Source organism: Alexandromys fortis, unplaced genomic scaffold, assembly GCF_014885135.2.
Source record: "Alexandromys fortis isolate MF-2015 unplaced genomic scaffold, M_Fortis_MF-2015_v1.1 scaffold_99, whole genome shotgun sequence".
In the NCBI taxonomy this organism is placed as follows: Eukaryota; Metazoa; Chordata; class Mammalia; order Rodentia; family Cricetidae; genus Alexandromys; species Alexandromys fortis.
The window spans coordinates 5,551,219-5,569,259 of NW_026067982.1; the positions used below are offsets into that span (position 1 = coordinate 5,551,219).

An 18,041-nucleotide genomic window follows, 5' to 3' on the forward strand; every position below is an offset into this window, starting at 1 on the left:
GAGAAAGCATTTATTGCAGAAGCTGCAGTTCACCAGGACAGCAGCAGAGGGCGCTCATGTTTGCACAGGTTTCCCAGGAAATGCATCAGGATGAACTCTTTTTTTTTTTAATATTTATTTATTTATTATGTATACAATATTCTGTCTGCATGTATGCCTGCTGGCCAGAAGAGGGCACCAGACCCCATTACAGATGGTTGTGAGCCACCATGTGGTTGCTGGGAATTGAACTCAGGACCTTTGGAAGAGCAGGCAGTGCTCTTAACCACTGAGCCATTTCTCCAGCCCCAGGATGAACTCTTAGAAGGAGTAGCATTTCACTGGGCAGGTGCTGAGGAATGACAGGCTGTGGATGGGCGAAGTCTTAGGAGGAAGAGGGAGTTGACTGGCCCAGGTCCTTCCCACTTTTTTAACCCTTGGGCCACACTCTTCATCAACTCCAATTATATCATTTTTTTTTTCAAATGGCCATTCAGGATGCAGACCCCACACTCTGGAGAACCCTGTTCCTCCATGGGTGGAAGGCGAGCTTGAGAGATGTAGGTTTGGATCAGTCAGCAGGACCGCACAGAAAGTGCTGGCTGTGGCGTTGCTATAGAGCAGGACGGTAGAGGTTTTGGAAAGGATGCAATCAAGGGGACCTGCGGTGAAACTAAAGCTGTGGGTCTGGAATGGCACTTTTGGGTGAGAGAACCAAGGAAGCCACCGGTCTCGGTTTACCTTCTGCTGCTGTTATGGCAAACCTGAGCCTGGGTGCCTTAGAGGGAGCAGAAGTGGAGTTGATTCATGTCCTTCGAGGCTGAGACATCTGAAGGTAGGGTGCCAGGGTCTGGTGGGGTCCTTCTTGTAGCGTGACCCCACAGCAATGTAAGAGCAGTGTGAGAGAGGACCCCAGTTTCTCTGACATCAGTCCATTGCCCAAACCAAACCATCGTGCCACACAGTGGCACTGAGGATCGACTTTCCCGCTTAGGAACCGTGATAACACTTGTAGAGAGTCAATCTGTTACTTCTGATGTAGGAAATTCCAGCAGGAGTGTTCACAAAGAGAAAAACACACATTCTCTCCATCTGAAGTTACTGCAAAACCAAAACAGGAACGCAGAAGGATCTTTATTAAACAGGGAAAGCTGAGGCTGGAGAGAGCTCTTTCTGCCATTTCCGAGGCCCTGTATCGGGGCTTGGGGCAGGAAAATTGTCCCTGTCACATCAGATCTGGCTGCTGTGCTGGCTGATGCCAAATCTGCACCTCAGAGCATCTGTGCCTGCATCACACTCTGCCTGTGTCTGGTGATTCCAATCAGACCCTGACTCGGGGCCCTCACTTTGCTTATTAAGACCACCCTCCCTGTCTCGGCAGCTGTAAAGGTCCTGGCCAGCACATGGATATCCCCAGAGGACACCCTGACCCCCAGGGGAGGCATCGGCGGCCCACCCAAGGGGCACAAGGAGGCAAGGTGTTTTACAACAGCGAGTATGGGGAGGTCTCCCAGCCGCGTAAAGAAGACGAGTGCTCACCATCTGCCGGCTCCCCGTTCTTCACAGACAGCAGCTATTAAGGAAACACTCGGCAAGGCCTCCTACCCCCTGCTGAAACCAGGCTCTGGCCACTGGTCTGGAGGACATCCCTAGCAGAGCAAGGCTGGAGGCCCAGACTGGGCATTCGTCTCTAACTCCAGCTCTGGAGGAGTTTTCTATCCCCCCTCTACAGTCTTCCTAGCCAGGAAGAGTCACACTCAGACACAAGGGCTCCCTTGAACTCTGCACCACCCCTGCGCCCTTCATCAGACAGTCATCCTCATCCTCACCCTCACAGTTCAGCTGCCTGATAGTTCAGCGTTCACAGATGCTGGCCCTCGAATAGGCACTCTGGCAAAGAACCCTTCTCCGGCACCTGCTTTGATCACGCTGGTGGGTAACAGGAATCTGATAAAGAACACGTGTGTCTGAGAGTCACACACACAATGGATCCAGGTCGAGTTAGACCACAGCCTCCATGTCCTGGTCCAAACACGATCCCCCTCCCCGACTTGAAGTCCCCCACTCCCATCTGTCTTCCCGTTTCTTTCTCCTGGCCCACCAGGGCTGAAGAGAGCTGATCGCATTTCCACCTCAAAGCCCGGAAAGATGAATGGAGAAGTCCTCTAAACACTCACTAGCCCGTGGCAACTGTGTGCAATGAGAGACCCCACAGCGAAGCAGCACCTCTGCCCGAGTGTTGAGAAGATCCTTTTTTTTATTATCAGAAGATCAGGCGCTGCTGTGAAGGATATACTCATCAAAGAGTCGTGTGGGAAAGGAGCCCGAGGACAGTCCTTCTGAATCTCAGTCCCCAGCAACGACCTGAAGGGCCATCCTAGCACACCAGTCACTATAGCTCTCGGTCTCCCTACTAAGGCTCCCAGGCTCCACATGCATGGTCCAGAATCTGAGAAACCCTTGCTTGGGTCTTTCCGCTAGAGCCAGGATCTGTGGATTCTGTCAAGGAAGGCTTTGGGTGCTGGCACAGAGGACCACATGGCCCGGGGCCATTCAGCCATTGCTCCATGTCCCCAGGCCACTTGGAGGCCACTGCCTTCTACTAAACCTATACTTATACCTGATCCTGACACCTGAACAAATCAAACCTTCGTCCTGAGAGACTGCTCCATGGAAGCTGGGGCCTTCCTGCCCAGAACCCCTCCAGCCCGGCTCAAACTGCCCAACCTTTTGGGATGCAGAGTCCCATCAATCCCAGCTCCACCCCCGCAAGAGCGCTTGCAGGACAGGCGACCATACAGCAAGCAGGGGCTTGCTCGGCAGACCCTCCCCCACTCAGTGTATTGTTCCTCTATGATATGTTGAATGCATGTATGACTCTAGTCTTCTTTGTCCCCCGTGGCCCTCCCCCACCCCCACTCCTCCACATCTAACCTGTCTGTGGGATTGAGTCTCAAGTTTGCCTCGTGGAAGCAGAGAGACTGTTTCTCTCAGAGGACCAAAGGCTGCAATGGGGGCGCAGAGCCCTGCTCACCCCTCCCCCACGTGTGTATCATCTGTCTGTGTCACCTCTCCTGCCTTGTAACTACAAACATACAAAATGTACTGGGGAAGAAAAACATACTCTGCCCTTTCAGGCAGCGTTCTCCAAAATGATCTAAGATATTTAACGAAAGATAATAATAAATTTGATGCCAGTCTTTGAGTTATAATGAATGGATTCTAAATAAGCTGTCTGTCAAATTCTGGTCTTCACCATATATAGTCCAAAAGGGCCTCTGTGCTCAAAGGAACCATGGCGTGGTCCCCTTGCTCACATTCCCCGAAACTGCCAGCAGAGGGCGCTGACGAGACATTAGATTGCCAGCTCAGCTTTCACCTACTCTGTCTACACCAGCTTGCTTACACGCACGTTCTCCTAATCCTTACTTCATCTATAATGTAAAGTAGTGCTTTCTTGCCACCTACCAAAGTCACGGGTTGCCCCTTGAGCACCAGCAGTGGTAGACACAGAAGGCTCAGCTCCAGGCAAGTCCTCTACACCAGCTCCTACGCCCTCTTCCAAGGAAGCAGGTCCAGCATGCCCCTGAGCTTGTCTCCAGGTTGTTTCCCAGGGGCCCAGAAGCGAAAGCCAGTGATGGCCACTGGGTGGCAGCAGGCCTGTCAGCTGTACCAGGCTGGTGGTGGACTTAAGCACCCAAGAACAGGCAGCCAGCACAGTCGGATGGGCCCCTCGCCCAAGAGAACAGAAAAGAGCCCGGCAAAGGCTGGAGACAAGTCAATACTTTGGTGGGCCAGCTGCACATTCTGGGCCTGCCCAGTGATTCCTGCTGTCCCCTGGTTTTCTTCATTCCGGTGGGAGGAGCCCCTCCCCACAGCGGTAACTGCTAGTGGCAGGGTGCTTTGTTTTGTCCTGGCTTCTATACTAAATCTAAATCTTAAAAGGGAAAAAAAATTCACATGAAATGCAAATATTTTGACACTTAATGTTGTGCTATAATTAATTGCATTTGACCACAGAATCAGAGACAGAAGCCTGTCCCCAGGACTGGATCTCCTCTCTCACTAGCCAGAGAGGCAAGACCAGACTGGACTGTGGGGTTGTGCAAGGCTGAGTGAGAGAGGAAGGTAAGTGACCAGATGTGGCTCCCTGAAGCTGGGTAAGCCAGGGTACACCAGAGCCCATCAGCTCCTCAGTGTCTCCCCATGACTTGCCGTCTTGAGAGCTGTGGTAAAAATCGTGGTCCTGGAGGATGTTCCGATCCCACCAAGTCATGTCCACTGGCAAGTTCCCCACCCCCACCCCTTCCCTTTGGTTACATCTTGACCCTAGTCTCTGGAGGATGCTACCCACCACATCCAGCATAAATCGCTCCCTTTAGTTAACTCTCCCTTGACAAAACCTTCCTAGAACCTACAGAGGTGTGCTTTCCTGATGTCGTAGGCATCGGTCCAATCAAGTCGATAAGATTCCCCCATCACATACACACTCATCTCTGTAGACATCTGCCGTGGGCTGAACCCTTGTGACCTCTCCAGACCCCATCACAAGAGGATGGTAAGAGGGGCAGAGCCTTCGGGAGGGAATCAGGCCAAAAGGTGGAGCCCTCAGCAGTGGGGCTTTTCCCTTGTTAGAAGAAGCCAAGTGTTTTCGTTCCTTTTGGTGTGGCAAGACATCATGACCAAAGCAACCCTAAAAGAAGCGTTTAGCCTGCATCTCACAGATCCAGAGGGTTAGAATCCATGGTTGTCATGGTGAGGAGAATGGCAGCAGGGAGGCAAGCTTGACACAAGAGCAGCAGCTTAGCGCTAGCATCTGACCTACAAATGAGACCGAGGCAGGGGAATAGAAACTGCATGGGCCTTACAAACCTCCAAGACTTCCCCCAGTGATACACCTCCTCCAACAAAGCCATGCCTCCTAATCCCTCCCAAACAGCTCAAACAGCTGTGCTGACTGAGGACCAAGTGTTCATGTATATGAGCCTACCCCACCAAGGGATGAAGAGATAGGTTAATCAATAAAGGGCTTGCCTTGCAATCCCAGGGGCCAAGTGAAATCCCCAGAGCCCTGCCAGCGAGAACCATGCTGACAGCTCTGTCCCACCCTCTCCACTACAGAGCCCTTTGTAGGGGGCCTTGGGAAAGAAAGAAGAAAAATGAAGTGCTTGAAAGAGCCAGATCAATATTGACCAAAGTGAAGGTGTCCATACAAGTGCCAGCAAGGCACATTGGATACACCATTGTGAAGAACCCCACGGCCCAGTTGGCTGAGCTATGAGGAAGGAGGAAGAAGGCCACTGAGGAGGACATGCTGGCAGAGATTCATGAGTGGCCCCAGAGGAGGGCACAGCACCTCTATGTTCCTGGTGGGTGAGCCAGGGATTCCGGGAGAGCTCAGCAACCCTCACTGCTCTGACCCTGCTATTGGCCCCAGCCGTACCTAATAGATCCTGGCTTCTTCCTCAAGCCGCCTTTACCTGGTGTTAAACAGAATCCAGGACCCTGCTGTGGTGGCCTCATCTTAGCTGCCAGTAGATCCTCAGTGTACCCACCTGGCCTTGTGGTGACTACTCAAGCAAGAGAGAGCTAGAAGGATCCACTCCTTGGCCATCCAACTGCCATGACCCAGGGTGATGACATCCAGATAAAGATGACCATATTGGTGGGAAGGAAGGGAACCTGAGATCAGATGTGTCCATAGACTTAAGAAGGGGCCCAGGATCTTGGGAAGAGACTGCACACTAGCTCACCACAGAGGCTGTCCATCCATCCCCACCTCCTGGTGGGAAAAGAACGCAGAAAGAACGAAGAGAAACTCAACACAGTACATTTGCAAGCTCCAGCCTTCCTGGGCCTTACACAGAGATGGGAGCAATTTCTGTAAAATCAATCCTACAGCATCACAGAACAACCAATCCTACAGCAGCACAGAATAACCAATTCTACAGCAGCACAGAACAACCAATCCTACAGCATCACAGAATGATCACATGACAGAGCTCCCACCTAGCTAGTCCACAGCAAGGCAACAAGGCAATGAGTCGTGGGAAAAACTGAAAAGGTTATCATGGAAGACTCGCAGCCTTCCCCAGACAACTCCCATGATGAGTAATGATCAAGATGCCTGGTCTGAAGGGCGGAGAAGCTGGTCTACCTGCTCAGGGAGGGCAGGTACTCCTCACTCAGAGATGGAATTGGGTCCACAATTTGGTTAATAATGTACTAGCCTGGGTACCAGGGAGAGCTCTGGGTGGCATATCTTAGTGACTGGCAAAAGGAAAGCAGGAAAAATAATAAGGGAGCTGCTTTGCTGGCAGTCTAAGCTCCAGGTCTGCATGCCCACCACAGCCATACTTTGGGCCCAGGTATGTACACATGAGTGGAGGGGCACCAAACATGGACCAAGGAGACCCTGGAGCCAGGCCGGGCATTGAGTTGGGGCTAGGATAGGAATATAAGCATGGGAAAAGAATGGTCAGGCCTGGGGGCTTTTCAAACAGGGGGCCTGTTGATGAACCTTGAAGGAGCAGACAGGCCTCCGTTGTTGCCACAGGCTCAGTCCCTGAAACAGGCTGTCTTTGTTTCCTGGGGCATAGCCCTGAGCATCCTGCCTGGACAACCTCCCCCGTGGGGTTTCTTGAAGCCAGGAACCATGGTGGAGGCCCCCTCTGCTGGAGCACCCCATTGGCTGAGCACCCAGCTCTGAGGCCTTCATGGTTCTTCCACAGTTCCAAAGTGGATGTCTGGCTCCTGCTCAGAGCCTTCAAAGCCACTGTTTACGTCTAGCACTTCCTGAATTCCCAGAGGATAGGCAAGGCATGAATGTTTGTTTTGGCCCATGGGATGTCCTACAAACATGTCCTGGGACAAGCTGACCCTGTTATCTGAAGAAGTGCCAAGCATTTCCTCAGTATCATAGCCAGCGCTCTGCCACCAGGGGACAGGCGTACAGGAACTGGGTGGAGGAGGTCCAGAGTGAACGCTGACCACCCTTGCCCCTCTCTCTTCACATGCCAGGTAGGCTTTGACACCCACTGGAGATGCTCCACTGGCCTGTGAGAAAGCAACACAGGTATTGAAGGAAAAGGTAAATGGTGCTAATTGCCAAGTCCTTTGAATGTCACTTTCCGTGGTCACTTTTCGTGGAGGGTTGGCAATCCAACTAGGTTCATTATTTGGAGACAAGGCAGTTCTGGATTTTCTGGGTCAGTCCTAAAGGCAATCAAATGTAGTCATAATAGAAAGGCAAAGAGATCACGCACACACACACACACACACACACACACACACACACACACACACAGACAATCTGATGGCAGAAACAGGCATTGGAAGGATACAGTCAGAGCCAAGAAATGCCAGGAGCTAGAAGCCAATAGTGAACCTTCCCACAGAGCCGCTGGGGAGTGCAGCCCTGGCAACCCTTGGATTTCAACCCAGTGGTCTCCAGCAGTGAGCAAGAAACTGTGTACTGTTTCCAGCCACCAGGGAGGTGTTGACAGTAGCCTCCAGATAAATCAGAGACACTTCATCTGCCCCATGATACAGGCCAATCTCAACTATCCCCCGGGACTAGCCCCAAGCATGGTCACAAGGACAGTTCTAAAAGTCAGTGTGTGGGGAAGGATTGGGCCTGATGGGGACAAGCCCTGGCTTGGATGATTGCAGCCGGGGAAAGTGTGAGGGAGGGGGAATACAGACACACATACTGTGAGGATGTCTTTTGGCGGTCATGTGACGAAGGCCTGTGGTTACACTGCAGGCTCATGGGAAGTCAGGAAGGGATCACTCAACCTATTGAATCACGAAGGTGGAAGGGGTTGGGTTTTGAGGGGGTTTCTGGTTTTGCTGTGTTTTGTCTTTGTCATTTTACAGCATTGACGATCCGATCTAGGGCCTTCCTCTTATGAGGCAACTACTCCGCTAGTAAGCTACCGTTCAGCCCCAGGAAAGTTTATTTTGTTTTATTCCGCTTTTTGTTTGTTTGTTTTTGTTTTTTAGTACGGAGCACTGTTATGAAGCCCAATCTGCAACAACACATCCTGCTGGAAGGTTGTTTTAAAGACAAAGAATGCCAGGAAGGGTGCTCACAGGCCACTGCACCGACACCAGAAGTCCACAAGACACTGAAGCCTCATGGATGTCAGGCCTCCACCTCCTCTCAGCCTCTTGGGTCACTCAGGGCTTTGCCTAAACTTGGGCCGCTGGAATCCTGCCGGAAGAGAATACGGACTGCCAAAGAGCATATACGCGCACCATTTATGGAAATGCAAAATGGCACAGTTGCTATGGAAAAGATTGGCAATTACTCAAAAACAAGAACTACGATGATCCAACAACCCCACTTCCAGCTGCAGCAGTCCCTGCTTGCCTTGTCTTGATCCATGACATTATAGCAGGATCTAGAGTTACCTAAGGGGCAAGGACAGGGTGGCAATCTCCCAGGACATGAAGAAGAGAGGAAGAGGAGGCACGGGTTTCAGCTCTGTAAGATGAAGGGTTCTAGAGATAGGCGGGGCCAATGGTCAGTCATACCTTCAAGAAGCATGTAAAGGCATCACGGATGTCTGTGCGATATGGATTAGATCTGTGGTCGTTTTTAAAGCTAATTTTTAGTTAGGCTCCAGAGTAATTACTTTCCTTGTGGCATCTTTATACATATGTGTCTTTACACATTGCTACTGCAACCCCTTCCCAGCTAGCTGTTTTTCTTTTTACTCCGTCATATTCCCCTCTGCTTTATTGCCTGTACTTACACTATTCTCTCCCTCTCCCTCTATCTCTGTCTCTCTCTCTTTCTGGAACTCTCTCTGAAGACCAGGCTGGCCTTGGACTCCCAGAGATCTGCCGGCCTCTGCCTCCCGAGTGCTGGGATTAAAGGCAGGCGCCACCACCGCCCGGTGGAAAGCAGTGTTTACATTTTCAAAGTGTACCGCTGTAGCTGATTTGTCTTTAACATGCTGTTGCTACCACTGCTTCCTCTTTGGACAGGACTGGGGATGGAGTTCTCCAGAGGAGCTAATCACTGAACCCCCCCCCCCCCACACACACACAAAGACACTATCCACCCCAACATATGCAGAAATCTCAGCACAGAAACACAAGAAACATGGTGTGGGGGCTCATATGACTCCTCCAGAAATTCATAGCTTTTCAGTAACTGAGAAGCCAAAGATACCAAAGTGGATGAAATGCTGGACAAAGAATGAAGTCAGAACATTTTTAAGTGACTCACGGATTAAAAAAAAAATAAGCAACAAATTATTAGTGAATTAAGGAGGACAACACAGTATATGAGAGATATTGTTCTCAGTCTTCCTAGTGCTGCGACCCTTTAACACGGTTCCTCGTGCTGTGGTGACCCCCAGCCACAAAATTATTTTCGTTGTTACTTCATAACTGTAATTTTGCTACTGTTACGAATTGTAATGTGAATATCTCATATGCAGGACATCTGGCATGCGACCCTGTGAAGGCTCATTCAACCCCCAAAGGGGCCGCAACCCACAGGTTGAAAACCATTGCATTAAATAACTGAATTTAGCAGTCACTACAGAACACTCCGTCCAGCAGCAAGAACATACATTTTACTTTTTTTCAGTTCTGAAACTTTTTCCAAAATAGATATTTTACACTCTAAAGCAAGTCCTAACAAATACAAAATATTTAAATAATCTTTTACATCTGATCAGATCATAATGAAGTAAAATCAGAAACCAACAGCAGGAGACATAGCAAAAAATATATACAGACACATAGACTAGATAACATGCTTCGTCATGAACATTCCATGTTTTCTCTCGTACACGGGATCCAGAAGTGCAACACACACGGCTGAAAGCAGAAGAGGCGATACTAGGGTAGAGCAAGGGGACGGGGTAGAGGAGGAAGACGGAAGACGGAGGGCAAGAAAGAGCATCGGACGAGTGAGTCGTGGTCAACGCAATGTGCATGCTACATGGAAATGTCACAGTGAAACCCACCAATATCACAGCCTGTATTTATAATTATAAATTCAAAGATTAAAAAAGAAGAAAAGGAAGGCGGGTTCATCTGGTAAAATCCTTAAAAGAGTTGAGAACTGTTAGTTGTGAAATTCTCTGTTTAATGTTTCAGACTATATTTATCACGGCAAGCGAAGCAATGGTTAAGGTAGACACTGCTGGCAAGTCAGTTGGGTGTGGCTTCTCAGGAAGGTGGCTGGTCAGAACAGTATCCATTTCCCAAATGTGCCCTCCTGAGGAAGAGGCTCGGGGTATTCTGGGGGTGGCAGTGGAGCCCACTAGATCCACAGTAACACAGATGGTCTTGACACCGTCTTGCAAGCATTCCTTCCAGGAAAACTGTCAAAAGGGGGAGCGGCCTCACGAGTTGCAAACTCATTTCCCACTGAATTTACTACTCCAATGGTGACTGATAAAAACCTCCCGGATCGGACAGTAAGGGAAAGATGTAAGGAATGAGCAGGGCCGCCGTGAGTATGGTCAGTGTTGAGTCACGGGCTGAAAACAGGGGGCTTTGCCCACTATGGGTCTTCACACCAGCTATGAAGACCAAGCCATGCATCATCTGCTGTTGTAGAGGCATTTGAAATTCCTGAAGTCAGGTCTCAGCGTTACTGGGCCTATGGGAGGGGTATCAACACTTAGTTCTCTGCTACAATTCTGCGGGCGGCAGAGAAGAAAGGGCTTTAGAGAAACTCTAAATACACCAACCTCATCCCCAGCCTTTGAGAGGGATTTTAAAGACAGAGAAACATCCCACCACCCACACCCTTTTGCATCAGCAGCTACCTGTGGCCCAATTAAGGAGGTAGTCAAGAGTAAGGACTGGTCACCCAGCCAGGCTACTAGGCTTTCCTTTCTGGCTCCAATACACTGGGGCTCCCACGCCAGCAGGAGCTGGGAAGACTCACTGTGACATTTCTGTAGCCTGGGACCAGGGACCAATAGTTCTCTGGGGGATCTGGGGTCCTGGGGACCTGACGATTTACACTGTGCTCTTCAGGCTTCCAGCTCTAGCACCTCCATAACCATTCAGCCCTTTCACACCCGTGGGGAGCCTGTTCCCACCAAGGATGGGCCCCAGGCCTGGACTGCGGTGACGCTGAAGTGGGGTCAGACCACAGTATCTAGGTGTAGGCCGGGGTGGGCCCTACGGAGACAAAGCACATCCTCCGTTCCCGTTCTCAGGAAGAAAGGCCCAGCACTTGAGATCAGGAGACCCTGCCAAGAGGAAATCCCCAGGCCTGGGGTGGGATTTGCAATCCTCCCAGGGTCCAAGGCCCAGAAGGAAGTTGGCTGAAGTTCTGCCTATTAGCTGAGCAAACAGCATATTTCTCAGGAGGGTGGGGCTCTACCCCTGGATATATGAGACCCTCAGGAACAGGCTCCAGGAAGAGTGTCCTAGGTCCATCTTCTGAGTCTCATTCCACCATGAAGCTTACCATCACCTTCCTAGTGTTCTGTGTGGCTCTGCTCAGTGACTCTGGTGAGTTCCCTTGGGGCTTGGCATCTTCTGTGGAGGGACCTGCCATCAGTACCTGCTCTTTCCTGGCCTCTATTCCAGTTGCACTTGGCCCTATAGCCTCCCGCTCTGGTGCAGCGGGTGCTGATGGCAGCTTTTCTAGCAGAAACGCCTCCAGAGGAAGCCTCCAGAGTAAGCTCCTCTGCTTACCCCTTCAAGGCTTTCCTCTCTCTTTTCCTGTGGCCTTCAAAGCCTTCTTCTGTCAGGCCCACTGAGCCTTCCAGCTACCTCTCGCATGCCCACCCACCTTTGGTTTCTTCTCTTCACCCACCAGCTTGACAACTGAGTCAAAGGCCAGCGCTGGCTTGAGAACAGCCATCCCATCTGTTCTAAACCTGATGTCTCCCATTCATTAAGGCAAAGTAGGATTGGCCTCAACTCTGAAACCCTCTACCCATCTCCTATCGCTCTCTCTGCAGCCATCTCCCCCTCCTTCAGCCCACTGTGAGGTCACCCTTCCCTCACTGTTGGTGTCTCGTTTGACCCTGGGCAGTCACCAACCAGGAAGTAGGTGGATGGCTGTGAAGTCTCCCTTAGGTGCCCTCTCTGGAGGAGCTGGGTCTTCCGGATCCTTGAGAAGGACCTAGGTTCTCTGTTTGTGTTGGCAGGTATTGCTTTCTTCGTGAACTCAGTGGCCAAATCTGTGCCAGAACCCGTGGCTGCCGTTGCCCCCGCTGCAGAGGCTGTGGCTGGGGCTGTGCCTAGCCTACCATTAGGCTACTTGAGCATCCTGAGGTTCATCCTGGCCGGCCTGGGCATTCCGTTGGATCCCCTCATAGAGGGTTCCAGGAAGTGTGTCACCGAGCTGGGCCCCGAGACTGTAGGGGCTGTGAAGACACTGTTGGTAATGTGGACATCTTTCTTGCATGGCTCTCCCTCCCTATGTGGGTACCCGTCCCCAGCCACCTTCACCATCATGTAGGAGGCAGGCCAGCCTACATCAGGGAACCCCTGCTTCCTGTTCTGCTTCTGCAAGCCATATCCTAACCAACCTGTGAGGAGCCCAAGGAGTTCATACCTTTCACAAGTGGCTGCCAGCAGGCCATGACACTTGTCCTAGAAACCGCCCCCCATGGGGTTCACAGGAGCCTTCCTCAGAACCAGCAGCTATGCGTTTCTGTCTGAATAATCTCGGGTGCCCAGGTCCTCTCCTCAGCAATCTCTGGTAGCAGTGAAGGGCACTCTCAAGCTTGGCTTCTCTTTTCCAGGGGGCCCTGACAGCGTTCGGTTGAGGTGAACCAGGAATGACTCTGCCTACCGAGATGTGCTCTTCAATGAGAGACAGAAACCTTACCACTCACGACTTCCTTCTGCCTTAATAAACATGACTAGAGCAGTTCTGCAGTTGGTGTCTTCTTGCCTCAAAGCCAATCCCTATAGGAAACCAAAAGCACCGTGCCTGTGTGTGTGTGTGTGGGGGGGGGGTGCTTTCTGTGGTTTCTGGCGTCTTTGCTCAGATATCCGGATGCCTTTGATTTCCTCTGTTCTCTGTTCTACCAAAGAGACCATGATGGTCTGACCCTAATGTTCAAGGAAAGGCCCCATAGAACTCGAACACTGATACCCACATCAGGGGACATGTCCCAGCAAACTCCATTAACAACTGCATTATGCTTCCTGGGAAGGGCTTCACTCACCTCTCTGACTTGGATCTTTTACACTAAGACATAGGGTTTGAAGTTTTCCATTCCTATTTATGGTAAGAAAAATCAGGGATTTAAAGTTTCCAATTTGGGGAGGTGATTTGCTCACAAACTAGAGTAAAGGGAAAGGCCACCTGGACTCAGATGAGGTTTGAATCTCGTTTTCAATACGTTGCCCCTACGGTCATCAAGGGGTACGGATCTCTGTGGAAGACACTGGTCTGAGGAGTCACCAATGCTAGTAAGAGGAATTGTTTTTCATCTTCGGTGAAGCAGGTGGGGACTCCCTGACATGTCCCTGGATAACAGTAACACGTCCAGACTCTGTAAGATTATCTGATAACTATGCCCTAGGTTGCCATGGGAACACTGTACGCTACAGAAGCTCACTAAACCTGGGAGTGAGCAGGCTTGTACCAGATAAAAAGAGCCCATTCCGAACCGGAACTGCTACTCTATGTAACTTGTGAATTCTCCAGGACAATGAGAGCTAAATGCTTATAAGAGACCTTAGGACTGAAGCCCAAGCCCAGCTCCTGCAGATTCCTGGGGAAATTAAACCAGCATAATCCTGAAGAGGTTGGTCCCCCAATCTGTTCTTTGAGAAGTGTGGGGAGTGCAAAAGGGTGGGCTGAATTGGCTGGAACATGTCACCCAGGTTCCCCTTCCAGAGGTCCTTTCCATAGCTCTTTAGAGTGTTGGCAACTGACAGCACCCAGCTGGGTTGCTTTCTGAGAACTGCCCTCAAAGAACTGCGAGGTCACTCTGAGCCAGAAGCCTGGATTCTGGCTGACGCAGGAGCTATTTATTTCTATGTCACCAGCTCTCTGGTAGAGGTCATAAAAACCTGGACTCTTGGCTTCAAGAGGGCACAAATCTGAAGGGTCTTCACAGGACCAGGATCTCTACACTCGCATGGAATCATCTGAGGGCTTTGTGATTCATTACCTCACCACAGAAATGTTATTACCTTGACAATGTGTGCGGTGTTCTGGAGGCTGGCTTCCCAGTCACACAAGTGTCATCTGCAATCTGGTGCCTGAATTTCATCTTTCCTTAAAAAATGGCTTGTTTATGTGAATGTGTGTATATATACATGCATGCACGTGTGCAACGAGGTTAGAAGGAAGTGTCTGATTCCTTAGTCCTAGAGTTACCAGCAATTATAAACTGTCTGATACGGACGCTGGGAACTGAACTCGGGTTCTCTGTAAGAGCAGCAAGCACTCTTAACTATCTATTTCTCCAGCTCCCAATTTTCATCTTTCAAAGGTTGCACCATCTCTCCATCTTCTCCTGTTGAATTCCTGCACACAAACCAGTATCCCAGAGAACTCACCGTGAGATAGGTTCTATTTGCTTAACAAAGACATCTCTGTTAAAACAAACCAAAACAAGACAGACTTGTCGCATGAATAGCAAAAACCCAGAGAAAGATATTGGAGTTTGACCTAAAGATCAGAAAAGCAAAGCAGCCAAGCCACTAGAGAGTTCTTACTTCTAAGAAACCCTCAGACTGAAAGAGAGTGAGCTCCTGTTTCATCCCAGTTTATATTCCTCTCTAGTGCTGGGATTAAAGGTGTGAGCCACCACCACCTGGATCTGTTTCTGCGTTGATCTTGTGTAACCCAGGGTGGCCTTGAACTCACAGAGATCCGCCTGCCTCTGTCTCCCAAACCCTGGGATTAAAGGTGTGCAACACCACTGCCTGGCCTCTAGTGGCTTAGTTTTACCTTCTGGTTTTTAGGCAAGCTTTACTTATACAACATAAATAAAATATCACTATACAGGCTAAAACAGGAACCCACTAAAATCTGTCAGGGAGAAAGAATTAAAAAGTTTCATTTCCTTAAATAATTCTTACGTTGCTAATTTGCCATTGTAACCATGAGAGTACTACAGAAGTCAAATACTTTTAAAGACAATCTCTAAAACAAGGCATTAAAAAGTAAATCTAATTTTGTTTCTGAAGATAACAATAGAGGTAATCCATATAATGGAAAAAGATGGCAGTTAAATTCCAATCTGGTGTGGAAGTGGGCAGGCCCTAAGGACAAGAATCGCCTAAATAACATTAGATTTTTCCTGGTCCAGGCATTGCTATCCTGAGGCTGTCTGTAGCACACCCTAAGTTACATGGGTAATTATGAGCTCAGTGATAGAGTACTGACCTAGCATGCACAAGGCTTTAGATCCCAGTCCCAATACTGGGGATGAAAGGATCTTTACTTTTTTTAAAATATTTATTTATTTATTATGAATACAATATTCTGTCTGTATGCGTGAAGGCCAGAAGAGGGCGCCAGACCTCCTTACAGATGGTTGTGAGCCACTATGTGGTTGCTGGGAATTGAACTCAGGACCTTTGGAAGAGCAGGCAATGCTCTTAACCACTGAGCCATCTCTCCAGCCCCAGACCTTTACTTTTTTTAAAAAAAAATATCAAATTTTTTTTTGGTGTAATTGAAACCCAAGTCTTTTTCTGGCCACTGACTTAAGATCAGCAAGTTTAAGTAAAAACCTTCTGGCTCAAATGAAAACCGAAGTAGGACGGTCAACATAGGCCTAAGAGTCCACCATGATGGGGCAGTGTGGCAGCAGACCAACAGGAGCAGAAGCTCAGAGCTCACAGCTTGAGCAGCAAGCACCAGCAGAGAGAGAGAGCAAACTGGGATGGCCTGGGTCTTTGAAACTTAAAAGCCAATTGGCAGTGACACACCTCCAACAAGGCCACACCTAAGCCGCCCCAAACAGCACCACAAACTGGCAACCAAGTATCCAAGACTATAGTGAACACTTCTCTCTCTCTCTCTCTCTCTTTTTTTTTTTTTTTAATTTTCGAGACAGGGTTTCTCTGTAGCTTTTGGTTCCTGTCCTGGAACTAGCTCTTATAGACCAGGCTGGTCTCGAACTCACAGAGATCTGCCAGCCTCAAGTGCTGGGATTAAAGGCGTGCACCACCACCGCCCGGCGGGAACACTTCTCTTTTAAAACACCACAGATATATTTTGTTGTTGGAGGAAATTCTTATTTCTATAGCCAGAACATGATCCATCAGTGACTAAAAGCACTCCTTCCTGCATTATGTATTTTTGATCTTTATATGCAATCTCCTGCTTTAAGAATCAGAACTCTTTGAATTAATAGTTAAGTAGAGGCCTGGTGCAGGAAGCATAAAAAAATCAGCTTTTCGGATTAGACAGGAAGTTACCAACGACTACCACCTCAACAATACGTCCGGAGATCATGAATGTTAACAGTAATAGCTGGAACAAATATGCCCCACCCAGTGCCTTTAAATCCATATTCTTGATACCTTGGGCAAATAATGGCTTATTAGATAACCTTTTGCCAAAGGATGCAGGGAAACTTGTTATTTTGAAAATGGATAAAAGGAAGACCATGATAGGGAAACTCACAGACAGCTGACCCGAGCTAGTGAAAGCTCACTGACTCTGGACTGACAGCTGGAGAACCTGCATAAGACTGAAGACCCTCTGATTGTAATGACAGTTGTGTGGCTTGGGCAGTTTGTGGGGCCACTGACCGTGGAACCAGTATTTATCTCTAGTGTATGAACTGGCTATTTGGAGCCCATTCCCTATGGAGGGATACCAACCTAGATACAGGGAGGAGGGCCTTGGTCTTGCCTCAAGTGATGGGACAGACTTTGTTGACTCCCCATGGGAGGCCTCACCCTCTCTGAGGACTGGATGGGGAGTGGGGGGAAGAAGTGGGGGAAACCGGGGAGGAGAGAGGGAATTGGGATTGGTACGTAAAATAGATTGTTTTTAAAAATGTTAAAAAAATGGATAAAAGAAATAACCAAGAATGTGTCTTGCTTTTCTGAATCCGACACAGGAAATCACTTGATGAGGGAACTGTTTTCATTAAATGTAAGCAAAGCAACATCATGGGGTAGCTTTTTAAAAAAAAATTATTTTTCTAAATAACACTAGATGTCTCTCTGTTCTGTGAGGTTGGTAGTCCCTAATTTTATTAACTTTTTCTCTTCTCCTGATTTGAGCATTCATGAATTTCACTCATCTTTACAAAGACCCATCTTTATTTTCCACTTCCTATTCCCTATTCCGTAATTCTCTGCTCTACTCCCCATTCTTTCCCGCTGTCTGCTTTGCTTTGTCCTGTTACTAGATCCCTTTCTTTAATGTCTGCACTGTAACGTCCTTCTGGGCATTACCCTTGCTCCTTGCTTCAATGTTGTTTTCATTCATCTCAGGGAATGTTGCTTTCCCTTTTCTTCGATCCAAGGGCTATTTTAGTGTTAAGTTCCACTTATTCTTAAACTTTCCAACTTAATTTCAAGTCACTAACTAGAGCTTAAATTTTGCATTAATTCAAACCATCCCTGTACAGTTGAAAGGGCAAGCGCTCTATTAGTCTCATGCATTTATTAGATCTAGTTGGGTTACAGCACTGCTCAGTTTCCCACTACCTTTTATATTCTGCCCAGTTTTGTTTTGACATGGAGCCTTGCTATGCTGTTCAGTAACTGGTGGTGCGCCGGCCCAGCACTTGAGTTGTCAACTAAGTTGTCTCCATCGTGTTGGCTTTAGGTCATGAGTTTGGAACTCTGGTCTGGTGTGCTCATCATTACAAGCAAACCCTTATTTTCTAATAATGATTTAAGCCCGTGTTGTTGTTTAATCTTATTGCCAACCTACTTGCACCTTTGAACCTAAAGCATCTCCTGTAGACAGCATATAATTATGCGGGTGCTGAGAATCTGAACTTAGGTCCTCGGGTTCGGACAGCAAGGGCTTTACTTGCCAAGTCATCTCCCCAGCCAAGTTTTGATTTTTTATGTTATGAATTCATTTTTAACCTGAAGATCTTTTTATTTTTTAAAAATATTTATTTATTTATCAT

At 48.7% G+C, this 18,041-nt stretch overlaps 2 protein-coding genes across 2 annotated transcripts in view; both read left to right on the top strand.

Annotated features, from left to right (window-relative positions):
• Flt4 (fms related receptor tyrosine kinase 4) overlaps positions 1-3,191 on the top strand; it is a 42,259-nt gene extending 39,068 nt beyond the window's left edge. Inside the window, exon 30 of the mRNA XM_050158520.1 lies at positions 1,361-3,191. Within this exon, the coding sequence (XP_050014477.1) occupies positions 1,361-1,559 (199 nt within the window). The 3' untranslated portion in view covers positions 1,560-3,191. The remainder of the gene's footprint in view (positions 1-1,360) is intronic.
• Positions 3,192-11,334: 8,143 nt separating this feature from the next.
• Positions 11,335-12,839, top strand: Scgb3a1 (secretoglobin family 3A member 1). The gene is made up of 3 exons (XM_050158587.1): positions 11,335-11,472; positions 12,117-12,352; positions 12,717-12,839. Exons 1-3 carry the CDS (start codon positions 11,352-11,354, stop codon positions 12,738-12,740), a joined length of 381 nt encoding a protein of 126 aa, XP_050014544.1. The 5' UTR covers positions 11,335-11,351; the 3' UTR covers positions 12,741-12,839.
• Positions 12,840-18,041: the final 5,202 nt, after the last annotated feature.

Coding starts and splice junctions, on each gene's coding strand:
- Scgb3a1 (XM_050158587.1), top strand. CDS start 11,352: ATGAGACCCTCAGGAACAGGCTCCAGGAAGAGTGTCCTAGGTCCATCT. Junction 11,473..12,116: donor GGCTCTGCTCAGTGACTCTG/GTGAGTTCCCTT, acceptor TTGTGTTGGCAG/GTATTGCTTTCTTCGTGAAC. Junction 12,353..12,716: donor GGGCTGTGAAGACACTGTTG/GTAATGTGGACA, acceptor TCTCTTTTCCAG/GGGGCCCTGACAGCGTTCGG.